This window comes from Nothobranchius furzeri, chromosome 11, assembly GCF_043380555.1.
Source record: "Nothobranchius furzeri strain GRZ-AD chromosome 11, NfurGRZ-RIMD1, whole genome shotgun sequence".
In the NCBI taxonomy this organism is placed as follows: domain Eukaryota; kingdom Metazoa; phylum Chordata; class Actinopteri; order Cyprinodontiformes; family Nothobranchiidae; genus Nothobranchius; species Nothobranchius furzeri.
The window spans coordinates 42,720,512-42,737,542 of NC_091751.1; the positions used below are offsets into that span (position 1 = coordinate 42,720,512).

Consider the following 17,031-nt stretch of genomic DNA (forward strand, 5'->3'; position numbering starts at 1 on the left):
AACACCACTACAGCTCTATTTGCCCGTCCTTGTCCTTCCCATCTCTGTGTTCCTGCGTCTCTCCACGGATAATGTGACAAATGGGGAAAATAAAAAAAGATGTTTGCAGATTTTTCCTAACTGAACAGCTTTCAAACAACCTGCTGCAGTCTTACAAAAACTAATTTGTGCTTCTTTTTGTTAGATTTCAAAATATTCTATTAATTTCAGATTTTTCTCCCTCAAACACACATTTAGGGCTGAACATGTGATTATTTTTTTTACATTTTTGTCAGCTAAAGAGCAGAAGTTCCCAGCAGCAGATTGATGAAAGGGCTTTTCAGTGATGCTCTTACAGGGAATGATTTCTGCCACTAGAGGGCGACATTTGGCTGCAGGAATTTGAAGTGGAGGAACAAAGTGATTCAACTGTTTTATTCTCAGGTCTGAAATGTTTTACAGAGTGAAAATACAACACAGACTCACTGTGCAAAGCTGACTTTTTCTCTTTCAAGCTTAAAAATATTTATCTTACATACAATTATACATTTTTAACTGATCTGTGACACTTTTGGCCCAAATTCAAAAATAATCTACAGAAACAGCTGTGCTGAAGATTTCTAAAAGTTTCTGATCCCCATAAAAATAAGCATTCAGAGGCTCACTGCGAAGCAGCAGATCGACTTCGTCAGTAGCGTTGCATAGTTAGAGGATCGGAGATGAAGGTGGTCAGGCTGCAGCTTCACTCCTCTGGTTGAACAACACCTCCACCACCTTGGGGTCAGCCAGGGTGGAGAGGTCACCCAGATCCTTCTCGTTGCGAGCAATCTGCCTCAGGATCCGTCTCATAATTTTCCCTGAGAACGAAGAAAAGGAGACAGTTTTCTTTTTAGTAGAATAGGATTTTCATCATTACTCGAGGATGGAGCTGCAGGTGTTTTTACCTGAGCGAGTCTTTGGCAGTGCCGGGGCATTCTGGATGAAATCCGGTGTGGCGATTGGCCCAATTTTCTCTCTCACTGAGAAAATAAACACCGCAGACTGATCTGAGTTCTTTCCTTTTTACCAAACCGTGTCCTCTGACCTAAACCAAGCGAGGCTTTCTTCTGTGCTTGCTGTGTTGCATTTTGAGATCTTTTAGTTTACTCACCGAGTCTCTTCAGGTCCTCCACCAGTTTGCAGTTGAACTCCTTGCTGTCTTTGAGTGTGACAAAGCAGTAGAGACACTCTCCCTTCACCTTGTGAGGTCGGCTCACCACGGCGGCTTCCGACACAGACTGGTGCAGCATCAGGGCCGCCTCCACCTCCGCTGTGCTCATAAGGTGTCCTGGAGGACAAAAGGGCACAAAGCTGATGGGAGAAATGTCTTTTGATGCAAGCTCAAAAAATAAGTTGCAGTGACTGTGAGGCTGGAGATAGAAATGCCTCACAGCTCAATACCTGACACATTCAACATGTCATCTATCCTCCCTGTGATCCAGTAATATCCATCTTTATCTCGCCTGCATCCTAAGAGAGGAGAACAAGCTCAAAAACCTCCAAAACACTTTGGTTAATTATTACATTTTTATTCTCATTAAGCTGTTGTCTTCCTAGGAGACTTTAAAGGTGTGGTTTACTCGTTTATTCAATACATCTGCTGTGTTCTCTAGTGGAAATCAATGCTTATGAGTAATTAAAAAGAAAGCTATGGTATTCCTGTCCTGAGAAGGTTGCTGGTGCAGAAGTGAGCTGTAAACAGCAGGATTGCTCATTATTATTACTGATATGCACACACCTCGTTTCTGATTGGCTGACTGAACACGCTCAGCCATGTTGCGGAGTCACTATCACCAACACACTCTCCCCTTTCTCTCCTCACTGCAAGCATTTTTTAAAAAAAACCTTTCTGTGGGTGGGCATGAGCCAAGATGGGCGAGGCCATGAATGCAAATTCACAGTGTGACATCACAGTGTCAGTATTTTCAAATCCCAGCATTTCACAGTCTATTTTCTATCAGAAGCTAACGCAGGAGATAGGTGTAGGAGACTGTTTTCATATTCAAGCAAGTTCAAGCAAGTTCAAGTTTCATGAAAAACTCAGAGTGACCCATTATAATCAGAATTAATAATTAAAAATTGTTTTTCAGTGATCCACACCTTTAAACTGGACATAATATGACTTTGTTTTAAATAATAATGGTTCATAACAAACATGTTCATGAAGTTCTTTCCCCAGAATGAGCCATTTCAGGGCTCTGTCAATTTGAGAAAAGAAGATGGAGCAAGCCACGCCCACCCTACACCCACTCAAGCTGCTGTAAGCTGAGAAGCTGGGAGGGGCTGGGAGCAGAGCCACTGCTCCTCCAGCAACAGCTCTCTCTTGAACGTGAGGGCTGTTTCTATTCTACTTTTTGAAATGGCTTGTCTCAGGCACATCATTCCTAAAACCAACCACTGACAGAAAGCGGATGGACGGTTTTTAGTATTTATTATTAATGTTTTTTATTAATTTCTGGTGGCAGTAAAGACCCCCCACGGCAGCAAAATTCAACACAAAGTGTCCGTTTTACATAATGTCTCACCATCGCCGGTCACATAAAAGCCTGGGAACTTCCTGAAGTAGGTGTTCTCAAAAAGCTCTTGGTTTTTATAAATGGTGCGCATTATTCCCGGCCAGGGCTTCCTGAAAACCTGCAAATAAACGAAATAAATACAATCACAGACAGAAAAGGAGATGTCTTAATGCAATATAAAATTAACATAAGCCCAATAATAGGTTTATATTTTACTGCTTTTAAGGTCTAAAAAGGTAAAAATCCACCCATGAATGTCTGAGAGATCAATGCATTTTGTTCACACATCCTTTCAGACGAATCTGTGTTTCTTATGCTTCTTTATAGATTTCTAATTTACCAGATAACCCTCCGTCACGCCCTCCAGTTCCTCTCCATGCTCGTTCAGGATGGCCGGCTCCACTCCAAAGAAGGGAAAAGTCTGAAATATGAAATCAGGATTTGATGTGAGATGCTCCACTTTCAGTCCATTTAAAGCAAGTGGTCACATCAGATCACTTGTGCATGCTTTCAGTATTGATTTGCAGCCCAAACAAGAATCTTGTTTAAAAAGGTAAATAGCTAAAAAAAAAAAATTTTTTTAAGTTTTAAAAAGCAGGGAAAAAAAACCTGCAAAATTACAAACTTTATTTAATAAAAGAAATAAGATTTTTTTTTTATTTTCAAATATTTCAGCGATTTTTTTCCCCCCACGTGTCCTGTCTGGCTGTGAAGCAAACAGAATTAATGTCTGAATGCTGGTGATAAGCCTTTCAGATTTACTCTCAGGTGGAGCATCAAAGCATCTGCTTTTAATGTCACGCCGGACACTTAAAACTTTATTGTTATTGTTTTTTGAATGCTTTGTAATTTCGACCGGACACGGAGACAGAGGTGAAAGAGAAAGGAAGAGACAAAAGGGGGGTTCTACAAAAATAAACAATCAATGATGAACAAGTCTGCTTCTAGACCTGCAGAAAAGGGACACACAACAATACAACAGGAGCAAGTTATCACATCAACTTGATGAAGAAATATAAAATCAATATTGTTCAGTAAAACAATCACACGATAATAAATCACAGTGCATTAAGTGCCAACCACAGCCTTAAGGCATGTGTTGAACGTGCCCAAGTCCATACTTATGAGAGCACCATGTGAGCACCTGTGTGCGTACACGCGCTTGTATATGTAAGGTTTCTCTATAGGAGCGTCCAAAGAGTGTGTGAGGGGCCACAGATCTGTCCCCCAAAGATGCGTAGGAGATGGAAGGATCTTCAAGTCTCAGAGATCCAGGAGCTGCCCCAGAGCACAGGGACCTAAAGGAGACCGCAACCAGAAAAGCCCCTGCCCCCCTCGAGAGGTGCCAAGGATTGCCTCAGGGGACGACAACCAGCAGCCGGCAGAGTCCCGGGAGATATCAGCGGCAAGCCCACAGGCCCGCCCGCAGCCTCCCACCCCCCAGCCGGCCAAGCCCGGGACCCAGCGACCCGGAACCCAGCGACCCGGGACCCAGGGGCGACCACCCCCACCGGGGACCCAGCAGAGCCCAGGGACCCAGATCCCATTAGGCAGCCACCGGGATTGATCAGGCAGACGCTAAAAATCTTTAACCCCCTGACCAGGGAGCCACGAACACTCAGGCAGACCAAGGCACCACACTCCACACCAGGTGTGGCAGGGGGAGAGGAGACGAAGATGTATAGCATTAAAAGAAGTCCCAGGAGAAGGGAGGAGTCAAAGGCCCCACCTGACATATACAGTCATACATAGACACAGTCACACACTCCCTCCCTCATGCTCACACATACACATACAACCTAAGACTCACAAAAATGCACGCCAGACACCCACTCATGCTCCCCATACACACCCTATTCACTCTGGTCCCGGTACTGCTTAACAAAGGGTACAACCATCACCGGTTCCCAGAGTTCGACCCTTTCTGCTGGGGTGCTGATGAGCAGGCTCCCCCGCCCAATGCCGAGCAAAGCGACCCACCACCCAGACCCCAGCCAGACGGCCAGATCCCCCTCCTAGCCTCCAGCCCCAGGAAGCCAAGCGACAACAGAGGTGTGCTAAGACCCCTAGTCACTCTCTGCCTGCTCCAATACAGTGATGGTGCATGCTGATGAGGTGTATTCCGTGGCTGTGGTGAGCGGGCAGTGCGGGCATCATCTGGTCTACGCCAGCTGATGCCACCACACTACCCCAATTGCACCCACAGCCCTCAGTGTCAAAGTGCAGTTTAAAATTGGAAGTGGGCACCGGCACTCGGGGTGAGGCTGAAAGATCCCCCTGCCGAATGCTGTTGAATGTGCTCACTCCCAAGGCCCTAAGTGTGTGTTTGCGTGGAATGTCATTGGTGGAAGTGTTTAAGGTGCAAATAAAATTGGGGGGCAGGTTGCCACAGGAATACGGAAATGGGGTCCATACCCGCACCCCCTGACTTGTCCACCCTCCAAGGTCCTATGTGCATGTTTGTGTGATGATGTGAGGGAGCAGGAGGAGAAAAATGTGTGGGGATGGGGAGGAATGGCTGGTTGGACTTAAGCCCTCCAGGGAGCCAGCTCCCCCACTGGCCCCAATAGGCACCTCCATTGCCAAAATGCCACCCAGGGCATGGACACCCCAGCCCATCTTGCCAGGGCCCAAAGCAGCAGCATCACAGAGCCTCACGGAGTCCGAGGGCACCAACCCAGCCCCACGCCAGCAGAATATCTACTCCCATCCCTGCACTTCCAGAATATATAAGACAAAGGACATCCAGGTAAGGTTGAGTCATCCCCCTCCTGGACATTCCCCTCCCCTGTGATGGAACAGCAGAGGAGCCAAGGTCTACCCGAGGCCCCTGAGCCCGGGCCAGGCACTGCCGCATGTTCCTGCCTTCTTCCCGGTAGCATACATGTCAGGACCCGACCCCCCAGGCCCCCACCCAGACCCACTCAGGGGCAATGCAGCTGCCAGGCAGCGACCCATGGCCACCGCCAAGGCCCCCAAGGGGCCCCACTCACAACCGCCAGTAGTGCACCCCCCGAGGCAACCCAAGCACCTCCAGAGAGGGGCAGCAGCCCCCCAGTCCCAGACGCTCGCAGTGAACCCACCTCCAGGGAAAGTCCTGATACTCCAAGCTCAGACCCTCCACCCCATCACCCACATCATCCCGCAGGACAATATCAATGATCCCCCATCGTCGCTATGTGATGAAACCGATCAAAGGAGCCCATAGAGATTGATTTGAAGTGGAAGCAGAGGCTACATCAAGTGTAATATGATCGAACAAAAGATTTCTATACTGGTTAAGAGGGTATCTCTATTTTTCCAATTCATGAGGATAGTTGTCTTAGCGATGCATATGGCAGTCAGAACCACGTAAACTAAAGGTGTTTCAATCGGGACAGCAGGAAAAAAAACCTACAAAACTACAAACTTTATTTAATAAAAGAAATAAGATTTTTATTTCTTTTTCAAATATTTCAGCATTTACAAAACGGAACAGCAACATTATTCTGGACTGTTTTGATAACGATCAGCTAAACAAACCAGACGGGTTTTGGGTAATAATATTTTTAAATGTTTAACTTTTTATTTTACAAAGTTTAAACTTTATTTATTAAAGTTCCAAATTTAAAGAAAGAGCTCATTCTCATTTGTGACACACGGTGGTGGGAGTTTCATGGTTTGCTTGGCTGAGCATGATCTTGTCAGAAGTCACTGAAAACATTTTATCTGCTCAGATTCTGAGACAAAAGATTTCTTCTACTCTGTTTTTTTAATCCTTTTTAACAATTAAAAGGCAGGATTACAAACATTTATGTAGAAGTATAGAAACTTTAGAGGAATTTTCAATCATTACTTGTTTCATTTTGTGATTTTTGTTTACTTGCACTGATTTCTGGAAGCTTTTTATGGATGAAGGAGATATGGTACTTACAGCAGAACCTGGTTTGAGAGGTGTGGCGGCAGGTAGAGGAGTCAACACGTGACCTCCCTACAGCAGAAAACAAAATAAAGATGTTTAGGATGAAAGAAGAACCTTGTTGTGTCTACCACTAGGAGGCAGTATAGGAGATGCGAATGTAAGGAGGAGAGAAGTAGAGGAGTCCATATGGATGCCTGATATTGTTACATGTAACGCAGGTTGAATAAAGCTTGGAAAAGGAATTCTGCCTGCTTGTGCTTACTTCCTGGTACAACAGCTGACCATAACAGAACCCTATGAAGTTTAAAAATAATCAGATTCTGACTAATGTTTTTTATTTACCGTCTCTGTTTGCCAGAACGTGTCGACCACAGGACACCGACCTTGACCGACCACCTCATGGTACCACCGCCATGCCTCCGGATTGATGGGCTCTCCCACGGTACCCAGAATCCTCAGGCTGGACAGGTCGTACCTCAGAAAACAGCAGAAACATCCCCATAAACCATCCTTTCAGAAGGATCTAGCTGTTTTTTTAAGGTTTTATAACTTTTTTTTACAGTAATGTTTTGGTATCTGGCTCCAGGACAGAGTCAGGTTTAAATTTTACCACAAGGAAGAGTTTTTGTTCAAATTTTTGTTCAGAATTTTAAAAATCATTTATGTTGTTGAGATCATCTCAGGAAAATCATGTTGATCTAAATGAAATCCTCAAATACTAAAAGTGTTCTCATGTGCCCTGTAGTGATGATGTGTATTTTTCCTGGCAATAGGGGGCAGGAAATACCTAAATCATTGCAAGCAAGCAGTATTTTGGTGTTTGAGTAAGACCTTATCAACGGATGCCCATTAGGGTAAAAAAATCCCTGAGAGCACAACCTCCAGCTAAATCAGAGCACATCAGACTCCCGTTCATCACTGGCAGCAAGTGAAGACGTAAATGTTTAAAACAATGTTCATGAATGGAGAAAGTTTTGTAACCGCTTGTTACAAATCAGTAAATGCATTTTGTCCTCACGGGCTCCCGTAGAAGGAAACATGGCATTTAATATGGTGTCCAGAGACTTACACCCGCTCCCATGTATTTTAGACTGGATTTTTATAATTTCTCAACAACTGGGCATCGTTTAATTCATTTTCAACAACATATCGATGGATGTTTCCAGAGATTAATGGTAAAAACTACACATTGTCTCTTTAATACTGTCCTTTTTTCCACATGTGAGCTTAAAATGTCCCCCTTTTTGTTAATTAAAGATGATTTAATCTTTAATGGTTTAATAAGTAGGAGAAAATGATTGTGAGCTGATAAAAACCCAAAGATTTGGTTTTGTTTGCAGCTCAACGGAAGCAGAGAGTTAATTTCCCTGCTGAGTTGAATGAGCACTAAAGGTGGAATTTCAGTAAAACCACCTCTCGTGTCTCCTGCAGCTTCAGCGGAAACCTTTTCTTATAACTGATGTTCGGCTCTGACTTACTTCCGAAGTGGTTCCTGTCCGTATTTCATCAGCAGGCGGATAGCTGTGGGAGCCGTGTAGAACTTGGTCACTTTGTACTTTTCAATGATTTCCCAGAACCGGCCGACGTGGGGGTGCACTGGGAGGCCCTCAAACTGGAATCAATCACACACACACGGTCACTTCACATGCTTTAATGTGCACGTGTGTAACGGTGCACATTAGACTCACAAGTACACTCGTGGCGCCATTCGCCAGAGGGCCGTAGGTGATGTAGGAGTGGCCGGTTATCCAGCCGATGTCTGCTGTGCACCAGTACACGTCGTCAGGGTGATGATCGAAAACGTATCTGAAGGTAAGAGAGGTGTAGAGCAGGTATCCAGCGACTGTGTGGACAACACCCTGAGAGGCACACAAGAGTTACTCGTCAGCAGAGGCAGATAACAGGTGTGTGCTCGTGTCTGGTTCTGATCCTCACTTTGGGTTTCCCAGTAGAGCCGCTGGTGTACAGGATGAAGAGAGGATCTTCAGCATCCATCCACTCCGGTTCACACTCATCTGGAGAATCCCTCATCACCTCATCCCACCACACGTCTCGCTCCGACTCCCAGGGGGTCTGGATGCACCCAGAGCAGAAAACCGAGTCACATTATGTCCAAACACACACCCCGGGTGGTGCAGAGTGAGGGGTTTAATTTCATCTACATGTTAAAGGATCTTTATTTACCTGTAGTTTGTTACATGAGGTTCCAGTTCTTGTCCTCTGTGCCTGGTGCTTGATGACCAGACATGTGGTGACACCAGATGATCCTCTGTGAAATCAAAAAAGACCAAAATGTGAGTCAAACAAAATTTAGGACTCAGGTCAAGAGGTTGGGTCTTGAGTCACATGACTTGGGCTCTAGTCAGACTTGATTAACAGCTTTGGTGACTTTAAATTTCCCAAAAGACTCAAGTCTTCTAGTATCAAAAGAAAACGTCATCATCGGGTGCGTCTGTATTTGCTGCTTGTTTTGTTAAACAAAACCAAATTTAGGAAGGAATTCCTGAAAATGATTTACTTTAATTAAAATACTTTTGATTTGGACAGGTGAGTCGTTCAAGAGCTGAAATACTGTTTATAACTCGGATATCATTCAGAGCCTGAGATTCAACTTGAAGCTTGAACAGCATGTCTCAGGACTTGAGCTAACATGGGACATGCTAGTTTTTGGACTTGACTTGACTCTTGACTGTTGTGGGACAGCAGGAGCTCAGAAGGTAGAGCGGGTTGCCCAGTAATCGGAAGGTTGCAGGTTTGATCCTGGCTCTGATAGAGAATTCTGATGTTGTGTTCTTGGGCAAGACACTTAACTAGACCGGTGGCGCCTGTGCTCGGCAGCTTCGCCTCCGTCAATGCGCCACAAGGCGGTTGTGGCTACACTGTTGCTCATCACCATCAGTGTGTGAATGTGTGTGTGTGAATGGATGAATGATAAAGCACTTTGGAGTCCTCTGACTCTGAAAGGCCCTATACAAGTGCGGGTCACTTATCATTCGACTTGTTTTTTGTAGCTTGACTTGAGACTTGCATATCTTGAGTCTTGACTTGAGGCATGACCTTTATACCATGGGGCTTGACTTAATCAGGGGTTTGCATGTCTTTGTACTTGACTCAGGACTTGAATGCCTTGAGACTTGGATGTCCTGGGACTCGACACATGAATCACATTTCGTGGGACTCAACCTGTGATATGCTAGTTTTGGTACTTGACTCACAACTTGCATTTCTTCAGACTTGACTTTTAACCTAAATGTCTTATGTGTCTCAGTCTGGGGTATCCATGTCTTGGGACTTAACTCAACATGAAAAGTGATTTAATACATGAATCTGGGACATGCACGTTTTTGGATGTGATTTGATTGTGACTTGACTTGAGACTTGCATGTCTTGGATTATTGACTTGATACATGATTTGTACATCTTGGGGTCTTGATTCAGTCTGGGACATGCATGTTTTTGGACATGACTTGATATGATCTGTATTCTTGTGATTTGACTTGAGACTTGTCTTGGGTCTTGACTTGATGAATGACTTTATATCTTGAGGACTTATGCATGTATGTCTTTGTACTTGAATCAGGACTTGAATGCCTTGAGACTTGGTTGGGCTGGAACTCAATTTGGCGAAAGAATCACATTTCTCTGGACTTGACTTAACCTGCAACATGCTTGTTTGGGGACTTGACTTGACTTGTGACTTGCATTTCTTCTGAATTGACATAAGACCTTAATGTCATACATGCCTCAGTTTTTGGTAACCATTTTTTTGGACTTGACTTAACATGGAACATGAACTGATACATGACTTGTACATTTTGGGGACTTGACTCAGTCTGGGACGAGCATGTTTTTGGATGTGACATGACATGGGGCATGACTTTCTTGGGACTTACTTGTCAGGGGTCTTGATGTGCCACATCACTTGTATTTCTTAGTACTTGAATCAGTGCTTGCTTGACTTGACTTGTCTTGACTTAACTTGACTTGAGTCATGAGTAGAAAAACTTTCCAAATCATGACTCAGTTCCACCTCTGACTAGATCTTAGATGGGACCCAGATTTGTTTACAATCCGGTTTAAGACACTTTAGAACACTTTCACACATTTCACTCGTATCCCTGGCCAGATGACATCCATACCAGCGAGAGGTTTGACTAAAATCAAAACAAATTCACTGATAAAATAATTATTACATATCAGAACTAACATCACATCTGTGTTCCAGACACATCATGTCCCTCTGAAGATAACCCTACACAGCACGCTCTGCCTTTTCCCTCGCATCCCTCTCAGGCTCCCGTTGCCGTGGGAAACGGGCAGTTTGGGCTTCCCTGATGAATCTAAGTGCTCCATGTTGCCCGGCAACCTCGCAATCTGAAAGCCCAGCGGTGTGTTTCTTCAGTCTCTCAGATAACAGTTGACTGTGCTGTGTGTGTGTGTGTGTGTGTGTGTGTGTGTGTGTGTGTGTGTGTGTGTGTGTGTGTGTGTGTGTGTGTGTGTGTGTGTGTGTGTGTGTGTGTGTGTGTGTGTGTGTGTGTGTGTGTGTGTGTGTGTGTGTGTGTGTGTGTGTGTGTGTGTGTGGTGACTCATATTCCATGGACTAAGCCCCATTACCAGCAGCAGCCTGTGTAAATACGAGTGATTACCGGGAACTTACTTTTCCCTGCACTTCTCCAGCGCTTCATCTGAAATCTGCTTCAGGTTGATCAGCTTCTCGCCTCTGTAAACACCATCTGTGTGTCAGATTGGTACCAACAGTCAGACGATGGAGAGGTACATGACGAGAGACAGAAAGCAGAACAGACGAGTTTCATTTTACAGCTTCTGGTGCAGCAACATGTGACATCCAGGCAAATCGCATATGTTTGATGCTGCAGCAACTTACCTGCTGTTACCAGAACGCTGCTTTGGGCGTCCATGATTCTCTCACACAGCGACTCAGAGGAGAAACCTGCAAACTGACCACACAACAAGTCGAACATAACAAACATAACATCACACTATTTAATGAATGTAAACATCTTGGCTTAAAATTCTATTTCTTTGATTGATAAAAACTGATTTTACCTATAAATGAAGGATTTTTAAGAGATAGAAGTGAGGAAATGAAATGGATTTGCAATTCAGTTCCATTCTGTTTATTTACATAGCGCTGAAAGTCGTCTCAATCAGGACACTTCACAACGTAAACATTCCAAGACATTTATTTCATTAAGCCAATCAGTAAAAAGTTTCTTATTTAAGGAACCCAGCAGGTTGCATCGAGTCACTAACTAGTGTCAGAGTCTTTACAGCAATCCTCGTACTAAGCAAGCACGCAGCGACAGTGGCTCAAACTATTCATTCACCAGCTGAGAACTGAAATCTTGTTTTTACAAACGTTAATGACAGATAAAGACATGCTGTGCAACTTTTTCATATTTTAAAATCATTTTCTTGAGCCAGTATGTGCTAAAATGACCCTTAACAGGGTTAATTAAATATAACAGACCCCCACCGCCCTTGTTGGCCAAAATACCGCACTTGCAACTTCAGAGGGCCAGGCTATTCCCTGTTAGTGGAGCTGAAATGCCCAGTGCTGGAGTCTGCTTCCAGCACGTTTCCTGTATATTTTAGATCATGAACACAGCTGATTTGTTGGATGTAGTGATAAATCGCTCTTGTAGACACTATGAAGATGTTAATAATTTGTTATAAAGACGAACGCACAGCGAGGAGATATTTCACTTTTGCTTTGACTGACGCACACAAGGGGGTGCTAAAAGCAAGCTGCAAAGTATCCCTTTAAAAAACATAAAATATTATTTAAGTTACGTAAATCAGGACTTTAATCTCTTCAATGGATCAGGAAATAAGATGCTTTATCTAATTAAAGGCCAAACGTTCCTTGGAGGAATTCTCATCCTCTACCAACTTTTGTGCACGAGTTTTAACCTTTTCTGTTAAATGACGGACTAACAGTTGTTTCAGTGATTTTTGAAAATTTCACGTGCAATCTCATGCACGATCATAAGAGTTGGTAATTGGCGTACGAAGGACTTTTGGCCATTTACACTTGTCATTTTAGGTCAAACGGGTTGCGTTACACCAGTTTTTGGGTTGGCTCCAACAGCTGATGCCAACTTTTAGGCAGAGATTTTTCTGTGGAATACCGCCAGCTGCTACGACACCAAATCTGTGATCAACGTTGGTAAAACTGACTTGTGTTTTTGTGTTTTCCAAGGTCTCTGTTGTGAGCATGAAGATTTCCTGACAGTTTCATCAGGGTTGGTCCTGCAGCGTTCATGAGAAATCTCACTAAAAGAACATATTTTACATTTTAGATCAAATGTACTTTTAAAAACTCAAAAAGATATGCTGAGTCCTCTTCCAAACACTGAGGTCAATAGTTTATGGAGGGTAAAGTTTCAGAGTTAAAGGCAGCAGCTCACTGAGACGTCTGCTGAGTGTCACAGCGTTAGTCTTGCTGTCTTTAATTATTTATTAAATATAAATTCAATGCCTGGATAATTACTGATTCAACGGAATAATAACATGAATCCAGTGAGATGGCAAATCCTGACTGTGTTAATGTCTAAAGTAAAAAAAAAACACAAGAGTGACTCAGCACAGTACAGCCTGCCAAAAACAGCCCGTTGTTGGTCACAGAGTCCAGCGTTGAGATATTTTTAACACAGCCGTTAACCTTTGCTGTGGATGACGAAGGTTAAATCTAAAACAGAGTCCCAGGCTGGAAACAGACGGTAAAGGTCTGACCCATTCAGCGAGCACAGGTGCTGTCAGCTCTGACTTCACACCAAACAGCTGATAGCTGCTGCAGCAGAAGCATCGTCCCAGACACGGCTGCAGTTGACTCGTGGAAATGAGGTCAGAGCAGCGAGTGCAAGAAGCTGCATGCTGTCCTAGCTTGTGTGGAAATGCAGCAGACATGATCTAGAACCTGACCCATCTTTGTAAGATCTCACTCTGTTAGCTCTCTAAGTATTTGTTCTGAATGTCCCTCACCTGCTGTCACGCCAAGTTGTATCTTAATATCTGTAAAAGTGAGAGTTGGAGTCATTTTTGTGGCGGCCATGTTGAATCTGTAAAGATTTCCTGAGAGTTTAATTAAAATCTATGTCATAATTTATTAGAACACACACACACACACAAAACCTTATCCTGCCCTTTGTCTCGTGGCATTGGGTGATTAAAAGTGACTTTTCTCACCACGATGGAGTGAACGGCACCTATCCTAGCACAGGCCAGCATGGTGACGATGAGCTCTGGGATCATGGGCAGGTAGATGGACACCCTGTCTCCCCGCTTTACACCTTTAGCAGAAGGAAACACACATTTTCCTTCCATTTTTAAAGGATTCCTTTTTAAAATGAGATGTCTTTGTTTTCTCCTAATTTCCTGCTGAATAAATCTTATTTCCGGTGTTTAGATATTTTGCTGCTGAGGTGGATTTCTCACCCATTTGCTTGAGGACATTAGCACAACGGCACACGTGGCTCAGCAGCTGGCGATAGGTGATTGTCATGTGATGATCGGGTGAGTTTCCCTCCCTGAGAGGATGTGCAAGAAGAGAAATGTGAATCAGTTAGGTCTCCAAAAACCCAGGTTTACTCTCTCTCTACCCTTTCAGGTGTGACGTTGAAGTTCTATGAAATACAGGCAATGTTAGAGTACCTAATGTGGAAAAACGGCAGATGATTAGAACAGCATGACCCTGGGAAGGTCATGAATGGTCCTGCAGCAGAAGAACAACGTCAGAATATGAGAGCCTGTTCTGCAAGTTCTCTGGACATAACCCGTTCCAGTTGTTGCTGATTCTATTTTTGATTTGGACTCTGATCAGGACCGTTACTTGTAAAAGCTGTGTCACTGCTACTGGCACACCAGCTGGCAGACTGGGGACCAGAGCCAGAACACGAAGAGAGCTCGTCTACCTTCTGATTGTGAACTAAACCATTAAACTCTGCAAACACAGATTTGATTATTTTTTTAATTAAAAGTTTTTAGCCTTTCAAGATAAAAATCAAAGGCATTATGAACATTTTTAAAAAGATTAAAAGATAAGAAACATTTTAAAAGATAAAATCTTTTAGTGTCTTTTAGACATTTTGTTTGTTTGATTAAGGAATTACAGCGTAGACTGTCATTTCTCTTGTTTTATTTAACTCTTTCATTTCCTGTTCAAGAAAAAAATTATGCTTTTTTATTTGCATTTTTTAATCATGTGAAGCAACAATTAATATAAGATACCACAAGATGATGATGTTTAATAACAGCATATTTTTTTAGATTTGTTTGCATACTTAAACAGGATATAAGGACTAAAATCTGCGATCTTGCTATTTAAATGGTTAAAACAAAATAATTCTCCATTTTCTCACCTCTCCCAGAAAATTTTCTTAAGCTGTCTTTTTTTGTATTTTAGACCTTGGTTACCTGCAAATTAAAGACTTGTGAGAATTTTTTATAACAAGACAACACTGATGTAAATGGTAGGCTACATATCAGAACAATGCTGATCAAAATGCTTAAACTAAAAACAAAACATCAAATTTTCCTTTCCGCTTCTTAATGTTAAATTGAGAGGTGAAAAGTTCCAGGTTACTGCTGAAACTTGGTCATGTGCACATGAGAGAATCACCTACAAGCTGTCTACCCACCTGCCCAGCATGTCGGATGCTTAGGTCACACGATTCAAGATGTGAGTGGCTGTGGAACAGCCCAAAGAAAAGACATGACACTGCAAATGCTGCAAATTTTTGTTGAGGACACAGAGTAAAAGCATAACTTTAAAATGTCAATTCCAGTTGCACATTGCAAAGTTTTTCTGAATTTCCATTTTTTCTGCAATGCAAACATCTGAACTCAGTTGCTTGGTGGAGCAACAAATTGAATCAAACAAACTTTTCTTTGTTTTGTTTCCAAAATCTTAACATTTGACACTTCTGCAAACTTTTTCTCAGACCCAAAATCATGATAGGGTTATGACAACAAATCAGATCACCTGCAGATCCAAAGTTCCTCCTCCTTTTTGCAGAAACTGTGTGCAACACCAGCATGTGCATTTTGGTTTAGTGTAAACAGATATGGAATGCTTGAATAGTCTCCAACCTATCCATGCTCCATTGAACCCCCATAATGCTGAACTGGGAGAAAAACTTCATGTTTGCAAAATATCTGCAGATTACTGGGCAAATATGAGCCTTCCTTTGTTACAACAGGAACAAAAAGCTTGTTTAGAATGAGGACTGTTGATGTCAAATCTGGCAACAAGGTAGAAAATGATATGCAATAGGAAGACTGATGCCCTGATATTGTGCTGCTAATGGGTGGGATTTGCCTGGCGCGGTAAGGTTGGCACCGAGAATGGAGCAGTCAGAATATCTAACATAACTCAAGTCAGTTCATCCCCATCAAAGCCATTCTTCACTCTGAGGCCTGTTTGTGCTCACCAGTAATATGCAACCTTTTCGCCAAGCTTCCCTTCCTTCACATGTCTGTCCAGGACATTGTAGCACATGTTGGTTTTGGCTCCTTCCATGCAGTTCACAAAAATGTTGCCCTTTGTCATGTCAAAGTTGTGCTGAAGCATCGGCCCTGTTGCTGGCTTCTTCCAAAAGAACTCATCAGCAACCTCCCTCCAGAAAGCTAAAACAAAGAGACACTGTTTCTCTGATTGGACAGTTCTAGATGGACTTTGAGAAAATGATCGCTTTATGACGTACCTTCTGGGTTCTCCAACGACTTCTTGTACATTACCAGATAAGAGTTAAAATCAGGCACATGAGCATTCCTCTGAAGTTCGACTGGAGGGTAGTACATTTTTTCCTGGGATTCGGGAACGACCATAATGAATAGAAAGATGCAAAGAATTGTACGTCATCGGAGGAAAAACTGATTAATTTGGAGACTGCTGCCACTCTATCCTTCTGGGTAAGGTAGAAGCAAGGCCCTCCTGCACTGAAGCAACACATTTTCAGCATGTGTAAAGACCCACCCCTAATCCCAGATCTGCAGACATGTCTGCTTAGTATCAGGGCACCCAATCAGCTCACAGGACCGAGTACTCCCACTTTTTTATTGGTCAGAGTCTGCTGGCATGCTGATCACAATATGATTTCAAGCATGTGGGTGGATGAAGAGGAGGTGGTGTGCAGGATTCAGGCAGAGGTTTGTTTACAAAGGGAGGCTGATGGATGCTCAAAAAAGAGAAACATTACATAAAAGAAACAGCTGTTTAAAGTATTTGAGTTCATAGTATTTTTGTGCTGAGAGATTTCACTTTAAACAATTTATTCACACATTTATTTTAGAGGCTGAACTGCTCATGAATAAGTTCTTTATTCATAAAATCCCATAACACTTATGCTGTTATTTTATAACATTTTAATATTACATAATGTTTAACTGTTTCTACACATGCCATTGTTTGATATTTGTTTACATAAAATGACAAAATAAATCAAATCAGATCATTGGCAATAAAAATGACGTTAAAGCCTTCAAATTCCGTTTCAAAAGTTCAAAATCAAAGTTAAAAAGGGACATGGGTTGAATGGAACAATAAATATATGAAAATATTGATTTAAACAGTTT

General features: G+C 42.9%; 1 protein-coding gene across 2 annotated transcripts; it reads right to left on the reverse strand.

Moving 5' to 3' along the window:
* Positions 1 to 399: 399 nt before the first annotated feature.
* On the reverse strand, positions 400 to 16,517 carry acss2l (acyl-CoA synthetase short chain family member 2 like). 2 transcript variants are annotated; one of them, XM_015956231.3, is made up of 18 exons: positions 16,161 to 16,517; positions 15,888 to 16,083; positions 13,894 to 13,985; positions 13,645 to 13,748; positions 11,321 to 11,393; positions 11,093 to 11,168; positions 8,620 to 8,704; positions 8,371 to 8,508; positions 8,124 to 8,294; positions 7,914 to 8,047; positions 6,778 to 6,910; positions 6,448 to 6,504; positions 2,875 to 2,955; positions 2,544 to 2,652; positions 1,420 to 1,488; positions 1,130 to 1,306; positions 924 to 998; positions 400 to 836 (listed from the first exon to the last, which is right to left on the reverse strand). In XM_015956231.3, exons 1-18 carry the CDS (start codon positions 16,282 to 16,284, stop codon positions 709 to 711), a joined length of 2,022 nt encoding a protein of 673 aa, XP_015811717.1. In that variant the 5' UTR covers positions 16,285 to 16,517; the 3' UTR covers positions 400 to 708. The 2 variants fall into 2 exon arrangements, with proteins under 2 accessions (XP_015811717.1, XP_015811718.1); XM_015956232.3 differs by lacking the exon at positions 1,420 to 1,488.
* Between the last annotated feature and the right edge of the window lie 514 nt (positions 16,518 to 17,031).

What these genes read in the sequence shown, in the direction of transcription:
- acss2l (XM_015956231.3), bottom strand. Translation starts at nt 16,284, where the DNA reads ATGGTCGTTCCCGAATCCCAGGAAAAAATGTACTACCCTCCAGTCGAA. An exon ending in GAAAAGGTTGCATATTACTG is followed by an intron (nt 13,986 to 15,887) that starts GTGAGCACAAAC and finishes ACATCCTCTCAG; the next exon opens with GGAGGGAAACTCACCCGATC. An exon ending in GGACAGGAACCACTTCGGAA is followed by an intron (nt 6,911 to 7,913) that starts GTAAGTCAGAGC and finishes CTGTTTTCTGAG; the next exon opens with GTACGACCTGTCCAGCCTGA.